This window comes from Falco naumanni, chromosome 7 (assembly GCF_017639655.2).
Source record: "Falco naumanni isolate bFalNau1 chromosome 7, bFalNau1.pat, whole genome shotgun sequence".
Classification (NCBI taxonomy): domain Eukaryota; kingdom Metazoa; phylum Chordata; class Aves; order Falconiformes; family Falconidae; genus Falco; species Falco naumanni.
Window position 1 is genome coordinate 59,997,767 of NC_054060.1, and position 20,988 is coordinate 60,018,754.

The 20,988-nt window shown below is 40.4% G+C and overlaps 1 protein-coding gene across 1 annotated transcript in view; it reads left to right on the forward strand.

Annotated features, from left to right (window-relative positions):
• The first annotated feature begins 1,184 nt into the window (after window positions 1–1,184).
• Window positions 1,185–20,988, forward strand: part of ARHGAP5 (Rho GTPase activating protein 5) — a 54,755-nt gene continuing 34,951 nt past the window's right edge. The window contains exons 1-3 of the mRNA XM_040599721.1: window positions 1,185–1,471; window positions 8,838–8,944; window positions 14,134–18,032. Of these exons, the coding sequence (XP_040455655.1) occupies window positions 14,310–18,032 (3,723 nt within the window). The 5' untranslated portion in view covers window positions 1,185–1,471; window positions 8,838–8,944; window positions 14,134–14,309. The remainder of the gene's footprint in view (window positions 1,472–8,837; window positions 8,945–14,133; window positions 18,033–20,988) is intronic.

Sequence of the window (20,988 nt, forward strand, 5' to 3'; positions counted from 1 at the left end):
TGTAACATTTTATGACACAGTTTATGAGTCTTTAGAAAGCATCTGAATTTTTAAGCCTTTTAATTTTCTAATTTTCAGATGTAAAATTTTAAGACGCACATGCAACGTGTAAAACTGCACAGAACGAACCATACTGTGATTAAACACTACGGTTACAAGTAAACCACTCAAAATTTGGACTGCGCCAGGAAGGTGGTTGCTAAGTAAAATATTACTTTGTTCCTTTGTACGTACACATGAAAACCACCTTCGGTAATAAATGTTGTGTAGAACATGCATTTCCGCATACGCAGAAATAAGGCGTAGGTGCACTGTGCGCACAGGTGCCCTGTTCCCTGCAGGGGACAGAACGGATTAGCACCTGCTTACTCGTTCTTTCCCCGCGTCCAGTGCCTCACCCAGCACCCCCAGGGGAACCCGGCGCCCAAGGCAGCCACACAGCCACCGGCGCTCCGCAGGCCACACAGCCACCAGTGCCCCACAGGCCACACAGCCACCGGCGCCCCACAGGCCACACAGCCACCAGCACTCCACAGGCCGCAGGCACAACCCGGGAGGCCTGCGGGACCGGCAGGAGGATTCCAACCTCCCGCCGGCCACCCGCAACATGGCGGCGCATGGGGATGGCGCTGGAAAGCATGTGTGACATTTGGCTGCTCGATGGGGTTCTGAATTGTCAAGGCAGGCGGCACGGCTGGCGAAGCAGTGCCCTACGGCCCCCTTGCAGGCAGAGGGTACGGCTGTAGGCCGCAGAGCGGGCTCTGCTGCCAGCCCTCGTTTTTTCCGTGATTAAAACCCAAAAGAAGTGCCGCGTTACGGCAGGGCAAGGCCACGCGAAGTTGCGCGGTAGCCCTCTCGCCGGACGCAGTGCGGAGCTGGGCGGCGTCCCGACCGTGTGTCGCTGCCGAGGCAGGACTCGAACTCGCGGCCCTCCAGCCTGCCGGCTCTCTACGCTGCTCGCGCAGCCACTGGGGCAGTCTACGCGCGCGCCCGCGCGGGTCGCTAAAGGGAGGGGGGGAGGCGGAGCGGCCCGCGGGCGCGGGCGCGCGCAGCTGGTCGCCGGCCGCGCGCACTCTCCCAGGCTTCCCAGGGATTCCAGCGGCAGCAGGAAGAGGCGCTTCCCCGCGCACGCGCAGCTGGCCGGGCGGGCGCGCGCTGAGCCGCGGCGGCGGGAGGGAGGGGGGAGGGGAGGGAAGCTGCTGAGGTAAAGTTAGGGGGAGAGAGAGACTCCGTCAGCGAAGCGAGAGCCGGGGAAGCTCGGCGGCCGCCATTACTGAGCCGAGAGCGCCGGGGAGGGAACGGAGAGGTGGGACGGGGCTGCGGCGGCCGGGAGCGCTCGGGAGCTGCGGGCCGGAGAGCGGAGAGAGCCCCGCGGGGACGAAAAGCCGCCGGGGGCGCCGGCGTGGAGAGAGCGTCCCGGGAATGCTGCCGCTCCCGCCGCCGCCGAGGAGCCGGATCCCGACGGCGCGAGGTGAGGGGAGGAATCCGGTCCCGCGGGACCCGGCCCGGCCCGGCGGCCCGGAGCGGGGCGGCCGGCCCGGCAGGCGGAAGGGGAGCGGGGGGAGGAGGAGGCGGCCGGAGCTTGGCGAGCTGGTGCGGCGGCCGCTGGCTGTAACCAGTTCAAAGGGCTGGGGCTGGCGTGGGGAGAGGGGAGCCAGCCCCCCCTCCCCCTTTCCCCCGCACGGCCCCCTCGGCACCTCCGTGCGAGGGAGGGGAGGCGGGAAGGGCAGGGAGCGGAGTGCCTGGTCCCAGACAGGTGATGAAGGCCTGAGCAATGGGAGGGTCTGAGCCTGCTGTACGAGGCTGCCAGCTGGTCACGGCTCTCCAGGGAGGGAGGAAGGCAGGAAGGGGAGCTTCCCTGCTCCTCTTTTCTTCCTTCCTCATTCCCTTCTTCCCCCTACTCCTTCAGCTTCCTCCCTTCTTCCATTCCTGCTGCCGCCCCCCCCCCCTTTTCTGTTCTCCTTTCTCTGTACTTCTTTTCCTCCTCGTCGCCCCCTTTACTCATTCTTGTCTTATCTGTTCTTTTCCTTCTCTACTAAATTTGAACAGTTGTCAGTTCCTCTCCTCCTTCCTTTCACCTTCAAATATTGCTCGATATTAAATTTCAGAAAACTTCACTCTCCTAATGATGTGTGTGCATTTCTGTTTTTCCACCAGGTGGATTTTAAAGCTTTGAAATAGGGTAGCCAGTTGCAGTGTTGCAGCTTTCAAGCGTTTTGAATCCCTTCGACCAGCATAACCTTTAGACTCTCTCCACCCAAGGAAAGCACCAGATATACAGATATAATGCCACACTGTTCCAAATTTAGGCCACGAGGACTGTAAACTGCTGTTTTAATTGAAAATAGAAGAAAGACCATTTACTTGTAAAAGGAAGACATACTTGTCACCTTCCCTCCAGAATACACCCCACCCTTCCTCGCTACCCCCCTTTTGCCCTCTCCTGTATCGCTTTTGATAACAGCATGGAATATTTCCTTAATAAGTAGGAGGGAAACGTTTTTAATCTAGACCAAAATAGGCCTGTGGGGGTATGTGTGTATTCTTTAGTTTAGTGTCATGCAGATAACTGGAGGGTTTTTTCTTTCTTAATAAAGATCCTTGACAGAAATTTAAAAACTCTACACTGCAGAGTGAAAACAGGAGGGAACAGCGTTTGCTGGTCAATTGGACGTCCATTTTAAACCTGTGCATTGAAGCCAGTTACAGCACTGGTACTTGTATACTTATGTCATAAATGAATGAGGAATTAATAGGCAGCTTTTTTTCCCTTGTGTTGTCTTACCTTCCTGAGATCCTTCAGTATGACAGCTGTTTTCAGCAGTGACATCAGTGGCCAGAGTTAAGTGCTTTCTCAAAAACTGTATATATTTTAAATTTATAGTACATAACTAAAATGAGCATATTAAATGATCCATCCAGGTGCATTTTTACAAGGGTTTATTTTCCTTTGTGCTGCTTTGAAAATAATTTTTAAGGAAGTGCTAAAATTCTCAAAAATCTATTTATAGCACTCTACTGAAACTCAGTGCTACTAGTGCTTGGGAAGTATGATGTAAATACAGTAGTTTTTTGAAGGAGTCTGTGGTACTACAAGTATCAGAAATTGTTTAAGCATTTGTTACATTATCACTAGCTTGTGGTAGTATAACAAGTTGCTTTTAAGCTTGGAACATACTGAGCTTAAGTAGTATGCTTTTCTTTTTTTAAAGTATCCCTACAGAAAGCAGCTGCCAGCATTGTAAAAACGTAAATAATTGCAACCAAATGCCTACCACTCCCTGGTATTGGACTTTATTTTAGCTAAGGTGTTGCATGTGTAACATAATCCAATTAAATACTTTGGGCTGAGACTAAATTGTTTTAAAATGCTATATTTAGCACGAACAGCATCAGAGGCTGCACATGTTTTTGAGGTTAAAGGTAAAACGTGCTTTCCTAAAGCTGTAGGTGTTTCTACGTGTGCAAACTTTGTAGGAGAGAAAAGCACTGATCATAATAATAGATTGTTCCGTATAACTTCCCCTTTGGGACTTGTTATTTGAGTAGATAGCGCAAAAATAATTCCATTCTGTTTAATAGCAATATTAGAAGTATGCTGATGGGATCTTAAGACTTCCAGAAGCATTGCCTTAACAGAAGATAAATCGCGTGTACTGGCGTCCTTCAGGAGTATTTTGTGTAAAACTTCAAAACACTCCACTACTCATAGTAGACTGGTATGTGGCGGTGTGTTCTTAACGTGTAAGGCATCCTTCAGGAGGACACTCGCAGACCGTCGCTGAAGGAACGGAAGTTTGCGAAGCCGAATATTCTGCGTTGAGTCCCGCCGGCGTAGCTGTGTCCGTGAGCAAACCGAGAACAGTCACGTCGGTGGCCGTGACGCACCTAGGCAGGCAGAGCCCGTGCTGCATTCTCGCCGGGTGATAAGGAAAGAAATGCTCTTCCCGGGAGCTCGCCGTGCCCGTGCTCGGGGACGGTGCGCCGTGCTGGCGCGAGCTGCTGGTCCCAGTCTCGGCCGCTAGGGGGCTTTGTAAGCGTGCCTGTCCCGCGCCGCCCGGCCCGGCCCGACCGCGGCGAGCTGCCGGCGGGTCTGTCCCTTTTAACTACATGTTTAAAGTAAATAATGCAGGAGCTGACCTAAGCTGCATGTTGCTTTTGAAGTACTCCACCGTACTCATAGCTATAAGAAAAAGTTTACTTTCGGGTAGTCCTGATAACACGGGGAATTCAGAACTAGGACTGTCAAGATTTTCTGTGTCTGTCGTATTTCTTTCTGTCTTAATGGGCGCACAAAACTCCATCGTTTCTCTTTTTTTTCTTTTTTTTTATCGTTTCTTTTTTTTTTTTAATTCCCTGAACATTTTTAGCCTAAAGGTCAGTGTAAGTGAACTGGAGTATCCTTGTTTTTTTCATCAGTTTTAAAGGTATTATGCTTTACAGATTGTTGGTTGAACCCTCTCATCACTTCTGTATATTGACGGATTTTAATGAAATATTCCAAGAAAAATGATTTCAGAATTCCTTGGAGGAAAATCTGAACCAATTATAGTCAATTTATTTTGAATTAAAGTTTTAACTGTGCTTCTCTAGTCACCAACACATACTGGAAGCTGAAATAATTAAACTGTTGCTAGTTCTGCACATTACATTTTGTGGTACATTAGAGTTATTTCTTTGACTTTTAGTTGCAATTCCCATGCATCTTTGCAATCCTGCATCAGTTGACATGTAAGTGTAAGAGAAGGCTGTTTGCATTTAAAAAAGTAAGACCAATACCTGCATGCACAATTTTGGAAATTGTGTATGTTGTTGCATCTTGGCATTAATTTAAGTTGGCTAATTTTTATGCAGAATATTTTTTACTGCTTACATATGCCTTTTCACTTGCTCATTTCATAATTTAAAAAAGAAATGAGTAACCAGTGTTCTCATTTTACACAAGTAGAAATTATACATACGGCCTGTACAAGGTCAAAGAACAGACTACTGTTTGAATTAGGTCTCAAAACTTTGGGTGTTGGGTCCTGGGTTCTATACTGCCATGCGAAATAACATGAAAATATCCAGATATGTGGATCAGTGAAATTTGTTAGGTTGCAGCTGCCAGGATGTAAATTTTTGCAGGAAATGTGTTTTAGCTCTTTGTCACTCCTTACCTTGATCCCTTCTTCCTCACCTGCTTCTTCTTTTTTTTTACCAGTTCTTTCTCGGGTCCCCTTTGTAAAATTTCTCCCATTAGTTCTTTTGTGTTCTTCCTGAATAACTTTGTAAATAAGCCTGATCAGGTAGTCTTGCACTAAGGAACTTCTGTGAGCACTATACATGTCTTTAGTAGGAGCTTCTCCTGTGCAAAGATATGAATTTATTTTTCTTTTAAACTTGTACTGTTCCCTTTCCTGTTAAAATATTGGCTTTGAACCTAGATGGAGTGCTGTCAAGTTCTCGGAAATCTGTAGATACGTAACTTGAGATGCCTAAGCTCAGACTAGTTTAGCACTGATAATTTGAGCCTTTGCAGTTTACCTGTCGTTGTACCTTGATCTTACTTGTATTATAGGTTGCTTTGGGGGTTTTGGTTAGGTTTTTTTTTTTTAACAGCAACAATGATAACAGATGCCCCCTGGAATGCGAGATTCCAGTTAAAGTATGATGTTTTGTTTTGAGTTTAGAAATAGAGTTTTGGCATTGATTTCATTTTTCGTAAAACACTGGCGGTCTTGAGAGTATTGCTACTAATAGGAGGAATTTAGTGAACCTAGTAAGAACTAAAAGCTTTGAACCTCTGTTTTTAACCACATTTTTGCACTAATTTGTAATGTGAAGTTGGGAAGTCATTTTTTTTCTCTTTTTTTTTTTAATAAATGTGAAGAATTATCTAGGCTACATAACTCCTTCAGGTATGGTAGTTGGCTATCATGCTAACCGAATCTGAAATGAACAATGGTTGGGGTAATCCATTCTTATCCTTCATTTACCTAGCATGACTAATCACCATACCACTTAAACTGTGTTGCTTTTCAGTCAGAGTATCACTATTGAAGGCATTTCAAGGCAGTGCCCATTACTGTCTTGTTATTGCCTGATTGAGCATATTTCCCGATGAGCAATCTGAATCTTTTTTTTTCCTAGTGTTGGCTGGTACTTGCAGTATTTTACCCTTATTTTTATTGTATTTACCTGTATTTATAAGTGAGATTATGGTTACTTAAGATTAGCAGCATTTGTGAAGGGAAGGATATTGGCATGTTAATAATGGAGACAGGACACATGAAGTGGCTAGGACCTCGGCAGACTTTGGTAAAGTTGTTGATAAGATGAAATTGGTATACTATGTATCCGGTTTAGTTTCTAAAAAGGATTTTGATTTGAAGAGAAGATTCCTCATGCTTGTTCCAGTGGAAAGATACCTCTTGGTAAATACTGAATGAGAAGTAACAAATTACATTAAACTACATCAACATCAGATTTTTTACTGGTTCTTGAAATGAAAATGGTTGATTTGTTTTTCTGGTATGTTTTGGGTAGAGCTGTAATTACTGATGTGCTGATAGGTCTTGGAGTTTGGATACCTTATTGAATATTTTCCAATGCCAAGTTTTGGCTCTCAAAAAATGCAGAGTGAGGGGTGACTTGGTGTAAGAACTTTCTGTGAGCAGTAACCTGAATCCAGACCTGTAACTTCCTTGGGATCATGGGCTTTGTTTTTTGAGTGTGCTGTGCATTCAAAAGTCATCCTACAAACCATTTCAGTGATATCTAATGTGTTTGAATTTATTTTATGATCGACTGTAGAGGTCACAGTAGCTTTCTGTTGGTGTATTCGTATACCCTGCAAAGCTGACTAGACTGTGATGGCCCTTTTTCTCACGTGTGCTTTTCTTCACTTGGCAAGCTAATTTACAAACATTATCACAAGACTACGGTAATTGAAAATAACCCTTAAAAATACTGGTCTGTAAACTGTTGCATTTAGACAGCATTACAGAGTGAGTAAAGGACTCTGGGAAAACTCTGTTACTTTCCCTATTGGCATTGTTTGTGGCTGCTTAAATGGTTGTTGGTCGTGAGCAATTCTGTAGAGTCTTTCAGACAACATTTCTGCTTTGACCGTTTTAGGTCTGAAGATGGTAAACATTTGTAGGGTCAGAAAGCAATTTTGGAAGGTATTCAGCATTACGCAGAACTATTTACCTGTAAGTGATTTTCTTGGCTATGGACCCACATACAAGTTCCTGTGCAGCCACAATTTCTAAATGATAAGGTATTAACTATTTTAGTATTTATTAGTTGCTAATAATATGGTATTCAGTGCTAATGTTTAGAATTCAGCTCAGAAGTCTTGGGGAGACAAGTATTTGAAAATAGGGCTTTCTCTGGCCTATTAATGCTTCTGGCTGATCTTGTGGTGGCCTGTCTTGGAGCTTTCTCTTGTGGTAGTGTGCATTGCAAAATGGCTGATGTTCCTTCCCCAAGCACTAGATGCATTCTTTCAGGCAGAGAAACTTTTCTAGTGGTCTGTCTGCTCTTCCACGTACCCTTCTCCAGACTCCCATAGTTTGTTTCCTCACCTGCAACTATCTGTTCTGCTCGCCTAGCTGTGGACGTAGAGGAGTGCCACAGCTAGGAGGTAAGGGCAGGGAGTTATTTACCTCCTGTGTTCTCTTCCAAGTAATAAGAGTTTAGCTTTGCAGCTGGGCCAGGCTTAGTGTGGGACTGGTAGCCTGCTGCCTAATGATTTTGGCGTTTGGTAACAAGTTGGACGTGAAGTATTATTATGGTATTGGTATATTGCTTATCACTATTGCTGAACCCTTTTTGTTCACAAAGAAAGTTTACTAAAGCTTAGACTTTTTAAATTAGCTTTATTATTCCCAAAGAAAAGTGGAATTACTAAGAGTATCATCATAAGTAACAAAACAAGAAGAAGCTCTGCCATACCTTCTTGATGTGATGTTTAGCACATGCACAGTGTGGTGCTGCACCCTTCTTCAAAGTGACACTTTTCCTTAGTTACGTGGCTTACAAATGCCTCAAGTTCTCTTTCTGCATCTTAATATGTGCATCACTGGCTTGGCATTCAAAGTCTGGGTTTTGTGTGGGTACAAGCTGAAGAAGTTCCCTGGAAGAGAGGTCCATTTTTGGTTACTTTGTAGCAGCATCCCTGCAGTACAATCATCAACACTTAACAAGGTTATACTAATAATTTGTATCCTAGTTGAGAATTTACAATTTTCAAATATAATTATGCTTTCAATTTCTGATTTGTCATAGTCTGTGAGGCCTTTTAATTAAGAAATGCTGTACTACAGATAAAAGGGTTTTGAAGTAGATTGTACTTTTTCCCAGTAATAAAATGTATATACATGTATTTGAGCATACATTAATTTTATATATTTTGTACTTACAGACTATACTTCCTTCAACTTGGAAAGCTATATTCTAGGTGTTTCAGAATTCCAAATTCTTCTGCAAGTGATTAGTGATATGCATAACTCACATCTGTTATCTGAGATACTACGTTTGTTGGTTTTTTTTTTTTTTTCAGAAAAGGCTTCTGCAACCTAGGTATTGTTAAAATACCAAGTTGAACTTGTGAAATCACAGTCACTTAAGAAGAATTGTTCCCTTTCTGTCCCAAGTATTAATAGCTGTGCTTACAGGATTTAAACCCTCTTAAGTTTAGAGGAAGACCAACATGAGTTCTGAGTTCTGTTTATAGGTTTAAATTGAGGAAAACAATCCTCATGCACAGGTGAAGTGTTGTACCTTCTCTGATTGCTGCTGCTGCTTTCATAATTTTGAAAATATTAATGATTCTTACTTTTCATTTTCAGATCCCTCAGGGAAGGACTTACTGAAGGACACTGTTTAAATGTGTGGCATTACTGCAGGAAGATTGCAGCAGGATAATCATCTTGCTTTGCACCTTGTTTTCCTAAGGGTAAGTTAGAACTTTAGGTCTTCATAAACTTGTGTTTAAGGGGGGAAGTGAGTAAGAAAGTACAATATGATACACCTTATTTTCTTTATAACTAAATCTGGAAATCTAAGAGCCTGTAGAGACAAGGTCCTATGGTGTGACTGTAGGTCAGAGATTCTTCCTGCGGTGATGTCATATATTGTGTCTTCTGTAGTTCTTCAGAAATTTTCTATTTAAATATAGAAACGCTCTATTTTCAATTCAAAGATTGAAATTAGTTGGGGAAATCAAACAACTCCTCCTTTGAATCTGTAACAAAGATGGGGGGGCGATGAATTGTAGTATTTTCAATTTGTTATAACGGAATTAGGCAGATTGAAGTAAGATAATTGAACTTACTTTACCATGAATTTCCAGTGTGTAGTGTATGTTTTAAAACAGTATAAAACTATAAAGTACTTTTAAATTAGTGGTATACTGAAAAGAAGAATCTTCCATTTAGGGAGCAATTTGATAATGATTGCATATTAAATGTGTAGCCATTATAACTTCAGGTTTCTACCAGGTTTATTACTTAACATAGATTTCATTCTGTGACTTTGCTTTGTACAATCAGTGCACAGTAGAAACTGTACAAGGAATGGAAAGAAAACCACACTGGTTTTAAATATCTTCAGTAATTCAACTGCCTCTATGGGTGAAATTCTTCCATGTCAGAAATTTTGTGAGAGACTAATGTGTGTGTTTTCCCTGTGTCGGTGTCCCATTTCACCTTTCTCTTTGTACTTACTTACAAATGTATCGATTTGACAAACATTTATTGCTTGAGGAGGATGAACCTTTGTTAAGTGAGGATGTAGAGTATCTGAAAGTATTGATTCTTTCTTATAAACCAGTTGCAAATTGACAGTGTCTTCCTGATTAATGAAATAATCCCATGGATGAAGATTTTTGTGTTCTGGTTTAGTCCACACCAAATCTGTATTGTGCTGTGGCAAACAAAACATTTTATAGTGGAAGTGCTGACTAAACTTCTCATTCTAATGGTTTGAATGATGCTACTGTGACAAGCTTTGCTTCAGAAAGAAAATACCAGGTTTATTTGTAGTAATATAAATGCTGTTCATGAAGAATTTACTTTTGCCATGTATTTTTTATTCCCAGAACCATTTTCTGTTACCTCTAAAATCTGTGTTTTAAGGATGTAAAAAACAGTGGAAAGAGTAAAAAGCAAAATTTAAAATACAAATTCTTTTTCTGAATGTGTCATTGAGTAAACTGATTTAAACAAAAAAAGAAAATAATTCCTAAAACATGGCGTAAACATTTCCATTTTTGTAATATAAAAAATCTGAAGTACAGAAACTAGAATGAGTTTACTTTCCTCTTCATTTTGTAATGAAGTTGAAACTTATAAAAGAAGATACTTTCCTTGGCTATGATTTCTGTAACTGAAAGCTGGTTTTATGTATATATATATAAAATATATTTTATTTTATACTTTGGTCAATTAATTTCACTACAAATACTGTTAGATAGGTACAATTTCTAGATGTTAGTAAGTTGGAAAGCTCTGTTGACCAGGCACTGATTCTATACAAGGTATTAAAGGTTTTAGTATTTTTATCTTGTGTTGCAACTTGTCATGATACAAATATGTCCTGGTTTCAGTTGGGATAGTTTTCTTCTTTATAGGTAGTTAGTACAGTGCTGTCTTTTGGCGCTGATGTGAGAACAATGTTGATAGGACGCTGATGTTTTTAGTTGTTGCTGGGTGATGTTTATACTAAGTCAAGGACTTTCTGGTTTCTCGGGCCCTGCCAGTGAGAAGGCTGGAGGGGCATGGGAAACTGGGAGGGGACACAGCCAGGGCAGCTGATCCAAACTAGCCAAAGGGGTATTCCATACCGTATGGCATCATGCTGAGCACATAAACTGGGGGAAGAACAAGGAAGGAGGGGACATCCGGCATTATGGCGTTTGTTTTCCCAAGTAACCATTACACATGCTGGAGCGCTGCTTCCCTGGAGGTGGCCGAACACCTGCCTGCCCGTGGGAAGTGGTGAATGAATTCCTTGCTTTGCTTTGCTTGCATGCGTGGCTTTTGCTTTACCTATTAAATTGTTCTTATCTGAACCCTTGAGTTTTACATTCCTTTCCGATTCTCTTCCCCATCCCTCTGGGTGAGGGAGGAGTGAGCAGGCGGCTGTGTGGTGCTTGGTTGCTGGCTGGGGTTAAACCATGACAAAATACTACTTTTACTGCTGCATGTCTTCAAACTCAGATATATTTTAGCAGTTGTGAATTAGTTTTACAAGTATTAAAGCAGATTTTGAGAGCTTTTTGAGTGACAGTTTCTACGCTATTTATTTTTTTTTTAAACAAAAGGATGGTACTACAGTACCCTTCTCAATAAATTGTTGCTAAGAATGAAAAAATACATAATAAATAATGGTGAAATATGGATACTATAAATTCAGTATGAATGCTTGTTATGCCCTTTCCTTTGTATAAGGGCTATTTAACCCTGGCCGGCAACCAAGCACCACACAGCCGCTTGCTCACTCCCCCCTCACCCAGAGGGATGGGGAAGAGAATTGGAAAGGAATGTGAAACTCGAGGGTTGAGATAAGAACAGTTTAATAGGTAAAGCAAAAGCCACTCATGCAAGCAAAGCAAAACAAGGAATTAATTCACCGTTTCCCACGGGCAGGTAGGTGTTTGGCCATCCCCAGGGAAGCAGGGCTCCAGCACACCTAACAGTTACTTGGGAAGACAAACGCCATAATGCCGGGTGTCCCCCGCTTCCTTGTTCGTCCCCCAGTTTATGTGCTCAGCATGATGTCATATGGTATGGAATATCCCTTTGGCTAGTTTGGGTCAGCTGCCCTGGCTGTGTCCCCTCCCAGTTTCCCATGCCCCTCCAGCCCTCTTACTGCAGGGCCTGAGAAACTGAGAAGTCCTTGATTTAGTATAAACACTACTTAGCAACAACTAAAAACATCAGTGTCCTATCAACATTGTTCTCACACCAAATCCAAAACACAGCACTGCACCAGCTACTAAGAAGAAAATTAACTATCCCAGCTGAAACCAGGACAGCCGTTTACAGGTTTGTTTACATACATTTGTTGTTACTTTTTTACTCCACAAGTGCAAACCCAAATACATTAAGTACAGTAGTCTGTACCTTTCATTTATAGGGCTATGTGATAGCTGTCTTTTTTTCTAAGTAAATGAGAAGTATTTTTTATTAGAATGTTTTCACAAAATTACAGAACAGTGTAGGTTGGAAGTGACCTCTGAAGGTCATCTTGTCCAACCTTCTGGCTCAAGCAGGGTCACCTAGAGCAGGCTGCTGAGGACCATGCTCTCTGGGTAACCTGTGCCAGTGCTCAGTCACCCTCAGAATATAAAAGTGTTTCCTGATGTTCATATAGCACCTCCTGTGTTTCAGTCTGTGCCCGTTGCCTCTTGTTCTGGCACTGGGCACCTCTGAAAAGAGTCTGGCTCTGTCGTCTTTGCGCGTTTTCTTCAAATATTTTTGCACACTGATGGGATCCCCGCCCCCCGAGCCTTTCCTTCTCCTGGCTAAACAGTCCCAGCTCTGCCAGCCTTTCCTTATATGAGAGATGCTTCAGTCCATTAATCAGTTTAGTGACCCTTTGCTGGACCCTGTCTGGTAGCTCTGTATCTCTTTTATTTTACACTGTGTCCAGTTCTACAGTACATCCAGTGTGGCTTCACCAGTGCTGTGTAGAGGGGAAGGTTCACCCACCTTGACCTGCTGGTAATACTTTGTCTAATGCTGCCCAGGGTACAGTTAGCCTTGTTCGCCACAAGTGTGCATTGCTGGCTCATGTTTAGCTTGCTGCCCACTGGGATCCCCAGGTCTTTTTCTGTAAAACTGCTTTCCAACCAGTTGGTTCCCAGTATATGCTGGTACATGGGTTATTTCTCCCTGGCTGCAGGACATTGCAGTGCATGAGGTTTCCATCAGCCCATGTCTTCAGCCTGTTGAGGTCTCCCTGAAAGGCAGCACGACTCTTCGGTGTATCAGCCAATCCTCCCAGTTCTGTCATTAGCAGATATACAGAGGGCACACTCTGTCCCGTCATCCAACTCATTAATGAAGACGTTGAACAGTGTTGTTCCCAGTGTTGACCTCTAGAGCACAACCCTGATTAGTAGCCTCCAACTAGATTTCACACCACTGATTGCAGCCTGCAAGGCCCAGCCATTTAATTTTTTATGTTTTCCTTATAATGTAATTGTTTCTAAATCAGTTAATATCTTTCCATTTGCAGTATGTGTGTAGGCAAAGTCTTCTGATTATTAACTGAGTGTTAGTCGTAGTCGTTACACTTGACAACAGGTTCAGTAAAGCCACTGGAACCTTGTAATAATTCTGTGGAAGTTTGAGTGTAGATACAGTTTTTGTTTATGGTTGTTAAAAAGTTTGTTTTTGTCTTTTGTTAAAGATAGAAGGAGTAATACTACATTTGTAATCTTAAAATCTCCGAAATAAGTCTCATTTTTCTATGTCTAGTATCCATATGGCAATATTTGTATTTTTCTGTAGAATTCAGGTTAGAAACTTCTTAAAAGCAGTTTACTGTTAGTATACAAGTGAAGTAGTTCACTTGTGCAGATAGGTAGTGGCTGAGCCACGTTGCCAGCTTCCTGGTTTTACAGCTTCTTTTTTTGAAACTTAAAACCAAACGTAGAAATGCACAGAAAAGGAGTGTTGTTCATGTAGGTAAGCAGGCTATCTAGTGGGAATATGAGATTGAATAGATGTATGTGTATGTGAATATTGGGTTTGGTTTAGTTTTTCTGTTATATTTATTGTGGAAAATGCTACTGCCTAGTTACCTGTAAGCTGTAAAGGAAAATGGTAATTTGGGACTTTGAGTGTGGTGTTTTTAGTTTTTGTTTTTTTAGAAGTATGATGATCACCTATTAAAATATGTGATTAACTGTTACTAAACTGTACCTAGAAACTGTTTATTTTAAAACATAAATAGCATTAACATGAATTAATAATGGGTTTAAGACCTCATTTAAAATAGCTGTAAAATTTTCGTGTACACAGAAAACAATTTCAGGGTGAGCAAGCAAAAGTGTTTTAAAAAAACTCTTTTGTCTCATGAATATCAGAAAGAAGTACCTGCAAACTTTAAATTTTTTCTCCTTTTTGTTTTCTTTAGGAAGATGATCCTCCTCATCCTGGTTATCTGAGCTTCTCTCAATGACAAGCTGAAGTAGGAACAACTGAAAGCTCTTTCTGAAGCCCTGGATATACAACTTAAATTTGTAGGAACCTTTCCAGAATGAAAACCACATACAGTTACCTTGATAATTGCAAAAGGATGAGAGAAAAGTTATGATGGCAAAAAACAAAGAGCCACGCCCCCCATCTTATGCTGTTAGTGTTGTTGGACTGTCTGGAACTGAAAAGGATAAAGGTAATTGTGGAGTTGGAAAGTCATGTTTGTGCAATAGATTCGTTCGTTCAAAAGCAGATGAATATTATCCTGAGCATACCTCTGTGCTTAGCACAATTGACTTTGGAGGAAGAGTTGTTAACAATGATCACTTTTTGTACTGGGGTGACGTAACACAAAGCGGTGAGGATGGAATTGAGTGCAGGATTCACGTGATTGAACAGACTGAGTTCATTGATGATCAGACTTTCTTGCCTCATCGGAGTACGAATTTACAACCATATATAAAACGTGCAGCTGCCTCCAAACTGCAGTCAGCAGAAAAACTAATGTACATTTGCACAGATCAGCTAGGCTTGGAGCAAGACTTTGAGCAAAAACAAATGCCTGAAGGGAAATTAAGCATAGATGGGTTTTTATTGTGCATTGACGTAAGCCAAGGATGTAATAGGAAGTTTGATGATCAACTTAAATTTGTGAATAACCTCTATATACAGCTCTCAAAATCTAAAAAACCCATAATAATAGCAGCAACAAAATGTGATGAATGTGTGGATCATTATCTGCGAGAGGTTCAGGCCTTTGCTTCAAATAAGAAGAACCTTGTGGTAGTGGAAACATCAGCGAGATTCAATGTCAATGTTGAAACATGTTTTACTGCACTGGTACAAATGATGGATAAAACTCGTGGTAAACCTAAAATAATCCCCTATCTGGATGCCTATAAAACTCAAAGACAGCTAGTTGTTACAGCAACGGACAAGTTTGAAAAACTTGTCCAAACTGTGAGAGACTATCATGCAACTTGGAAAACTGTTAGTAATAAACTGAAAAACCACCCTGATTATGAAGAGTACATAAATTTGGAAGGAACAAAAAAGGCCAAAAATACATTTTCAAAACACATAGAGCAGCTTAAACAGGAACATATTCGAAAAAGAAAAGAAGAATACATTAATGCATTGCCAAGAGCTCTTAATACTCTTCTGTCAAATCTTGATGAGATTGAACACTTGAGCTGGTCAGAAGCCTTGAAGTTAATGGAGAAAAGGCCCGACTTCCAATCCTGTTTTGTAGTGCTTGAAAAAACACCCTGGGATGAAACTGACCATATAGATAAAGTGAATGACAGAAGAATTCCATTTGACCTTCTTACTACGCTAGAGGCGGAAAAAGTTTATCAAAACCATGTGCAGCATCTTATATCTGAAAAAAGGAGGGTTGAAATGAAGGAGAAATTCAAAAAAACTCTTGAGAAAATCCAGTTCATTTCACCTGGACAGCCATGGGAAGAAGTTATATGTTTTGTGGTGGAGGACGAAGCGTTCAAATACATCACTGATGCAGATAGTAAGGAAGTGTATGGTAGGCATCAGAGGGAGATTGTTGAAAAAGCCAAAGAGGAGTTTCAGGAAATGCTTTTTGAACATTCAGAGCTGTTTTATGACCTGGATCTTAATGCAACACCAAGTTCAGATAAAATGAGTGAAATTCACGCTGTTCTGAGTGAAGAACCTAGATACAAAGCTTTACAGAAACTTGCACCTGACAGAGAATCTCTTCTGCTTAAACACATAGGGTTTGTTTATCACCCAACTAAAGAAACTTGTCTTAGTGGCCAAAATTGCACAGACATTAAAGTAGAGCAGTTACTTGCCAACAGTCTTCTGCAACTAGACCATGGCCGCTCAAATTTATACCATGATAGTGCCAACATTGATAAAGTCAATCTTTTCATTTTGGGCAAAGATGGCCTTGCACAAGAATTGGCAAATGAAATTCGGACACAGTCCACTGATGATGAATATGCATTAGATGGAAAAATATATGAACTAGATCTTAGGCCAGTTGATGCAAAATCCCCATACCTGTTGACTCAGTTGTGGACCTCAACCTTCAAACCACATGGTTGTTTTTGTGTGTTTAACTCTATTGAATCGCTGAATTATATTGGGGATTGCATTGCAAAAATAAGGGCTGAAGCATCTCAGATAAGGAGAGACAAGTATATGGCTAATCTTCCATTTACGTTAATACTGGCGAACCAGAGGGACAGTGTTAGCAAGAATCTGCCTATACTGAGACATCAGGGACAGCAATTGGCCAACAAATTACAGTGTCCCTTTGTAGATGTACCTGCTGGTACATATCCACGCAAATTTAATGAGACCCAAATAAAACAAGCTCTGAGGGGAGTACTGGAAGCAGTTAAACACAATTTTGATGTTGTAAGTCCAGTTCCTACCATTAAAGATCTGTCAGAAGCTGACTTAAGAATTGTCATGTGTGCCATGTGTGGTGATCCGTTTAGTGTGGATCTTATTCTTTCACCCTTCCTTGACTCTCACTCCTGTAGTGCTGCTCAGGCTGGCCAGAATAATTCTTTGATGCTTGATAAAATAATAGGTGAAAAGAGGCGTCGAATACAGATAACTATATTATCATATCATTCTTCAATTGGGGTAAGGAAAGATGAACTTGTTCATGGATATATACTGGTTTATTCTGCGAAGCGGAAGGCGTCCATGGGAATGCTTCGAGCATTTCTTTCTGAAGTTCAGGATACGATTCCTGTCCAGTTAGTGGCTGTTACTGATAGCCAGGCAGACTTCTTTGAGAATGAAGCAATCAAGGAACTTATGACTGAAGGGGAACACATAGCAACAGAGATTACTGCTAAGTTTACAGCTTTATATTCATTATCTCAGTATCATCGTCAAACCGAAGTTTTCACATTGTTCTTCAGTGATGTATTAGAGAAGAAAAACATGATTGAAAGTTCTTACATGTCAGACAGCACAAGGGAAACAACACATACAAGTGAAGATGTTTTTCCAAGATCTCCCAGAGGAAGTTCCCTTGACTATAATTATCCAGATTCAGAGGATGATACTGAAGGACCACCACCTTACAGTCCAATTGGTGATGACGTAAGGTTACTCCCAGCACCTAGTGACCGTTCAAAGTACCGACTGGATTTGGAAGGAAATGAGTATCCTATTCACAGTACACCTCTCAATTGTCATGACCATGAACGCAACCATAAAGTGCCTCCTCCAATAAAACCGAAACCACTTGTTCCAAGAACAAATGTGAAAAAACTGGATCCTAACCTCCTGAAAACAATTGAGGCAGGTATTGGCAAAAATCCCAGGAAACAACCTTCTCGAGTGCCTCCGGTACCACCAGAAGATATAGACCAGTCTGACAACTATGCTGAACCTATTGACACTATTTTCAAACATAAAGGCTTTACAGATGATATCTATGCGGTTCCAGATGATAGTCAGAATCGTATTATTAAAGTTCGAAACTCAATTGTTATAAATACCCAAAGTGAGGAAGAAAATGGGTTTTCTGATAGAATATCCAAAAGTCATGGGGAAAGAAGGCCATCAAAATACAAATATAAATCCAAGACTCTGTTCAGCAAAGCTAAATCTTACTATAGGAGAACACATTCGGATGCGAGTGATGATGAGGCTTTCACCACCTCTAAAACTAAAAGAAAAGGAAGACATCGTGGAAGTGAAGAAGATCCACTTCTTTCACCTGTTGAAACATGGAAGGGTGGCATAGATAACCCTGCTATTACATCGGATCAAGAATTGGATGATAAAAAAATGAAAAAGAAAACCCACAAAGTAAAAGAAGATAAGAAAGTAAGTCAATTGATTTAAATTTTATTTACAACTTCTGGTGCATTGTAAGAAGGGAAGAATCAAAATATGCAGGAGTTGCATCCTATTTTGAAACGGGTGCTTTAAAATTTTGATGTAGCAGTGTTTGATTTTTGTCCAATTTTCCACTTAACTTGCTCAGAACTGGCAAAGCTGAGGGAATGAGATGGTTTGTGTATCTAATCAGCTGTTCAGTAAGTTTCATTTCTTTTCACCTCTGTATGTAGGTATGCAGTCTCCCTTCCATATGAGTAAGTGGAGACAGAATTTGTTCCACAGAGCCTTTTTTTGTTAATCATAACATTATTATTATTATTATTATTTTTAATTTTAAAAAAGCTCCTTTATGAGTTCTTGGGTAGAACTGGTTCTTTCAGTTCTTGCAGTTCTGGCTGTTGGAATGAAGTTTAGGGCTGGTGAATGAAAGGGGTGGTTTCCTTTTAATTCTCAGTTGTCTACCTGAAACTCTAAAACAAGAGCATGAAAAGGAAACTGTATAGTGGTTTTACTGACTTCTGCATTTTCCTAGTGTGAGCAAGCAAGTAATCAAGTTGAAAGCTGTGCCACCTGTACAATTCACTATTACAAAATAGAAGGGAACAAAATGCCTGCCCAGTGTGGGTCTCTAAATAATAATGTGACATTCTACTTGAAAAATGTCTGCATTTTATTTTGATCTTTATGCTTGATAGTTACTTATTTTTTTGACCTACTGTTTTAAAAAAATATTATGTCAAGGTAGTGTTGTGGTGTAGATTCTAGATGTATACACTTTTCTACCCTAAAATTAAAATTTAAACTATAATCATTGTCTTGCGTATAGGTTTTGTTTAATATTAAATCAGAAGCGTTCCTGGTTAGGTAGATATTTTCTTTCTTGTCTCAAAATAAGTCAACCTTTTTAATATGATCTTTCATAGCATTTTAAAAATGTCCCTTTTAGCTTAAGTCTGACAGTACTTGAGTAGCATTTAGAAATAAGTTTTGTTCAAGTAGAGCATAGTTAAATTTTAGTAATGGATTAAATTCTGAATTGCATTTCCTAGTATGCAGCTGTGATTTGAATTACACATGGCTGATTTCAAGGGCACTAAATTTTCTTAAGGCTTACTCATAAGCATAGATAATGATGTCTTGTGGGTATATAATCATATGGTTAAAAATACTTTGAAGTTATTCTTTTTGGGAAAGTTAAATGTTTTTTAAAACAGTAATTTATATGCTTTTGATTGAAATAATCTTGCCACATAGAAATTGAAATGTAGTATTCATAATCCTACTGTTTCAGCTGTGTTAAGTTGACAGAAAGTTCCTCCGAGTTGGATATTTACACTTAAACTGTGTAGACTTGGTATAGTGGAGTCTTTTATTCCTGGCATTGTGTCAGGAAACCCCCTGATATCCAAAGCCTCCACTTTTGGCTTTGGCCTGTTGAGAAGCAGCCTGACTTGGAAGTTTCAGGCTATTTGAATTTTTATAGTGGTTAAGACTCTTGAAGAGTACAAAAAGTTGTTTCAAATTTTCTTTAACATACCTCTTGGTGGTGTTGTGTTGGTTTTTTATACTGTTCTTTACTTGCAAGTTGTGGTCCAGGGCTGATACTTTGAAATTAGTCAGAGAAAACTTTTAATAGTAGAAGTGATGATGGAGAAAGCAAATTTAACTTGATAGCTAAAATGTTTGCAAGCATTCAAAATATGAGTACTTAATGTTTGATAAGTAGTGACTTCTATGTGTGTTGAATTTCGTTATGTTGAAGTGAGCGTAGTTCCAGTTTTGTGATGAATCATTCTAGTCCGTAATATACTCCTTTTGGTGTTTTTTAATTGTTGATTATTTTTTTCTTTTCCAAGAGAGATGCAGTTTTACTAGCTTTGGAACTTATTCACTGTGTTTTCCTGTGTTCTTTTAGATGAGCAGCTAGCAGTCTTCAATTGCAAAACCTCAAAACTTATTCATATTGTATTTTCCTTGTTCAGTGTTTTTTAGTCTATGTGAGGGATGTTAGTGCCCCACTGTTTACAGACTACTTGCTGGGTTTTTTGAGAAATTTGACCCCCTGAATGTGAAAGAGATAAGTAAAACATTTGTAGTCCTTTCTGAATATTTCTTAAAGCTCTTACTCATACTTTTTCTAAATTGCTCAGTTGTATGTAAAGGGAACATTAGATGCACATGTAGCTACTCTTGGTATAATTACAGTGATTCTGAAATATAGAAATCTTACAAACAAAATGAATTTGTTTGGAAAAACTCAACTTTTGAAGTCCGAGGTCCTCACTATCTCTGTCAAAGATTATGACTTGATTTGTTTTTTAATGATTTTTTTTTTAATCAACTTCATAGTATGCTGTTGCTTTTTAAAGCCCAAATAGGATATGTAACATTCTTGATACTCCTTTCGTCTTTGTTGATTTGAGGGGTTTGAGATCCCATGTGCTGGATGAGTTTCTTGTACAGTATTGCAGAAAGCTCCTATGCAGTCATTTGTGGGCTTTGCACTTTTTTTCAGTTACACAAAGCAAATTTCATTTGAAGACATAATTTGCCTATGCAAATCTTTACATTTAGAGTTTTTTTAAAAAAATCATGTTGGGGGGCATTGGTTTGTTTTGGATTATTTGGGTTTGGCTTTCTCCCCCCCCCCCCCCCCCAATTACTTTTAAAGTTACACACAATGAGAGTTTCTTAAAGTGCTATTTACTTTCGTCTTGGAGGTTCTGGAAAACGTTTTAAAGTCAGGGCCAGAATAAGAAAACGTTTAAAGATAATGTGTTTCAAGAAAGAGACATGACCTTGCTGAAGGATGCTTATTCTGTCCTGATGCTTTCAGGTTCCAATCTCCCAACTTACTAGATGAAATCATATAAAGGTATGGGCACTAGGACAGATACAGTCATAGGATTCAGGTAGAAATTGAAGGGAAGAATGCAAGAGC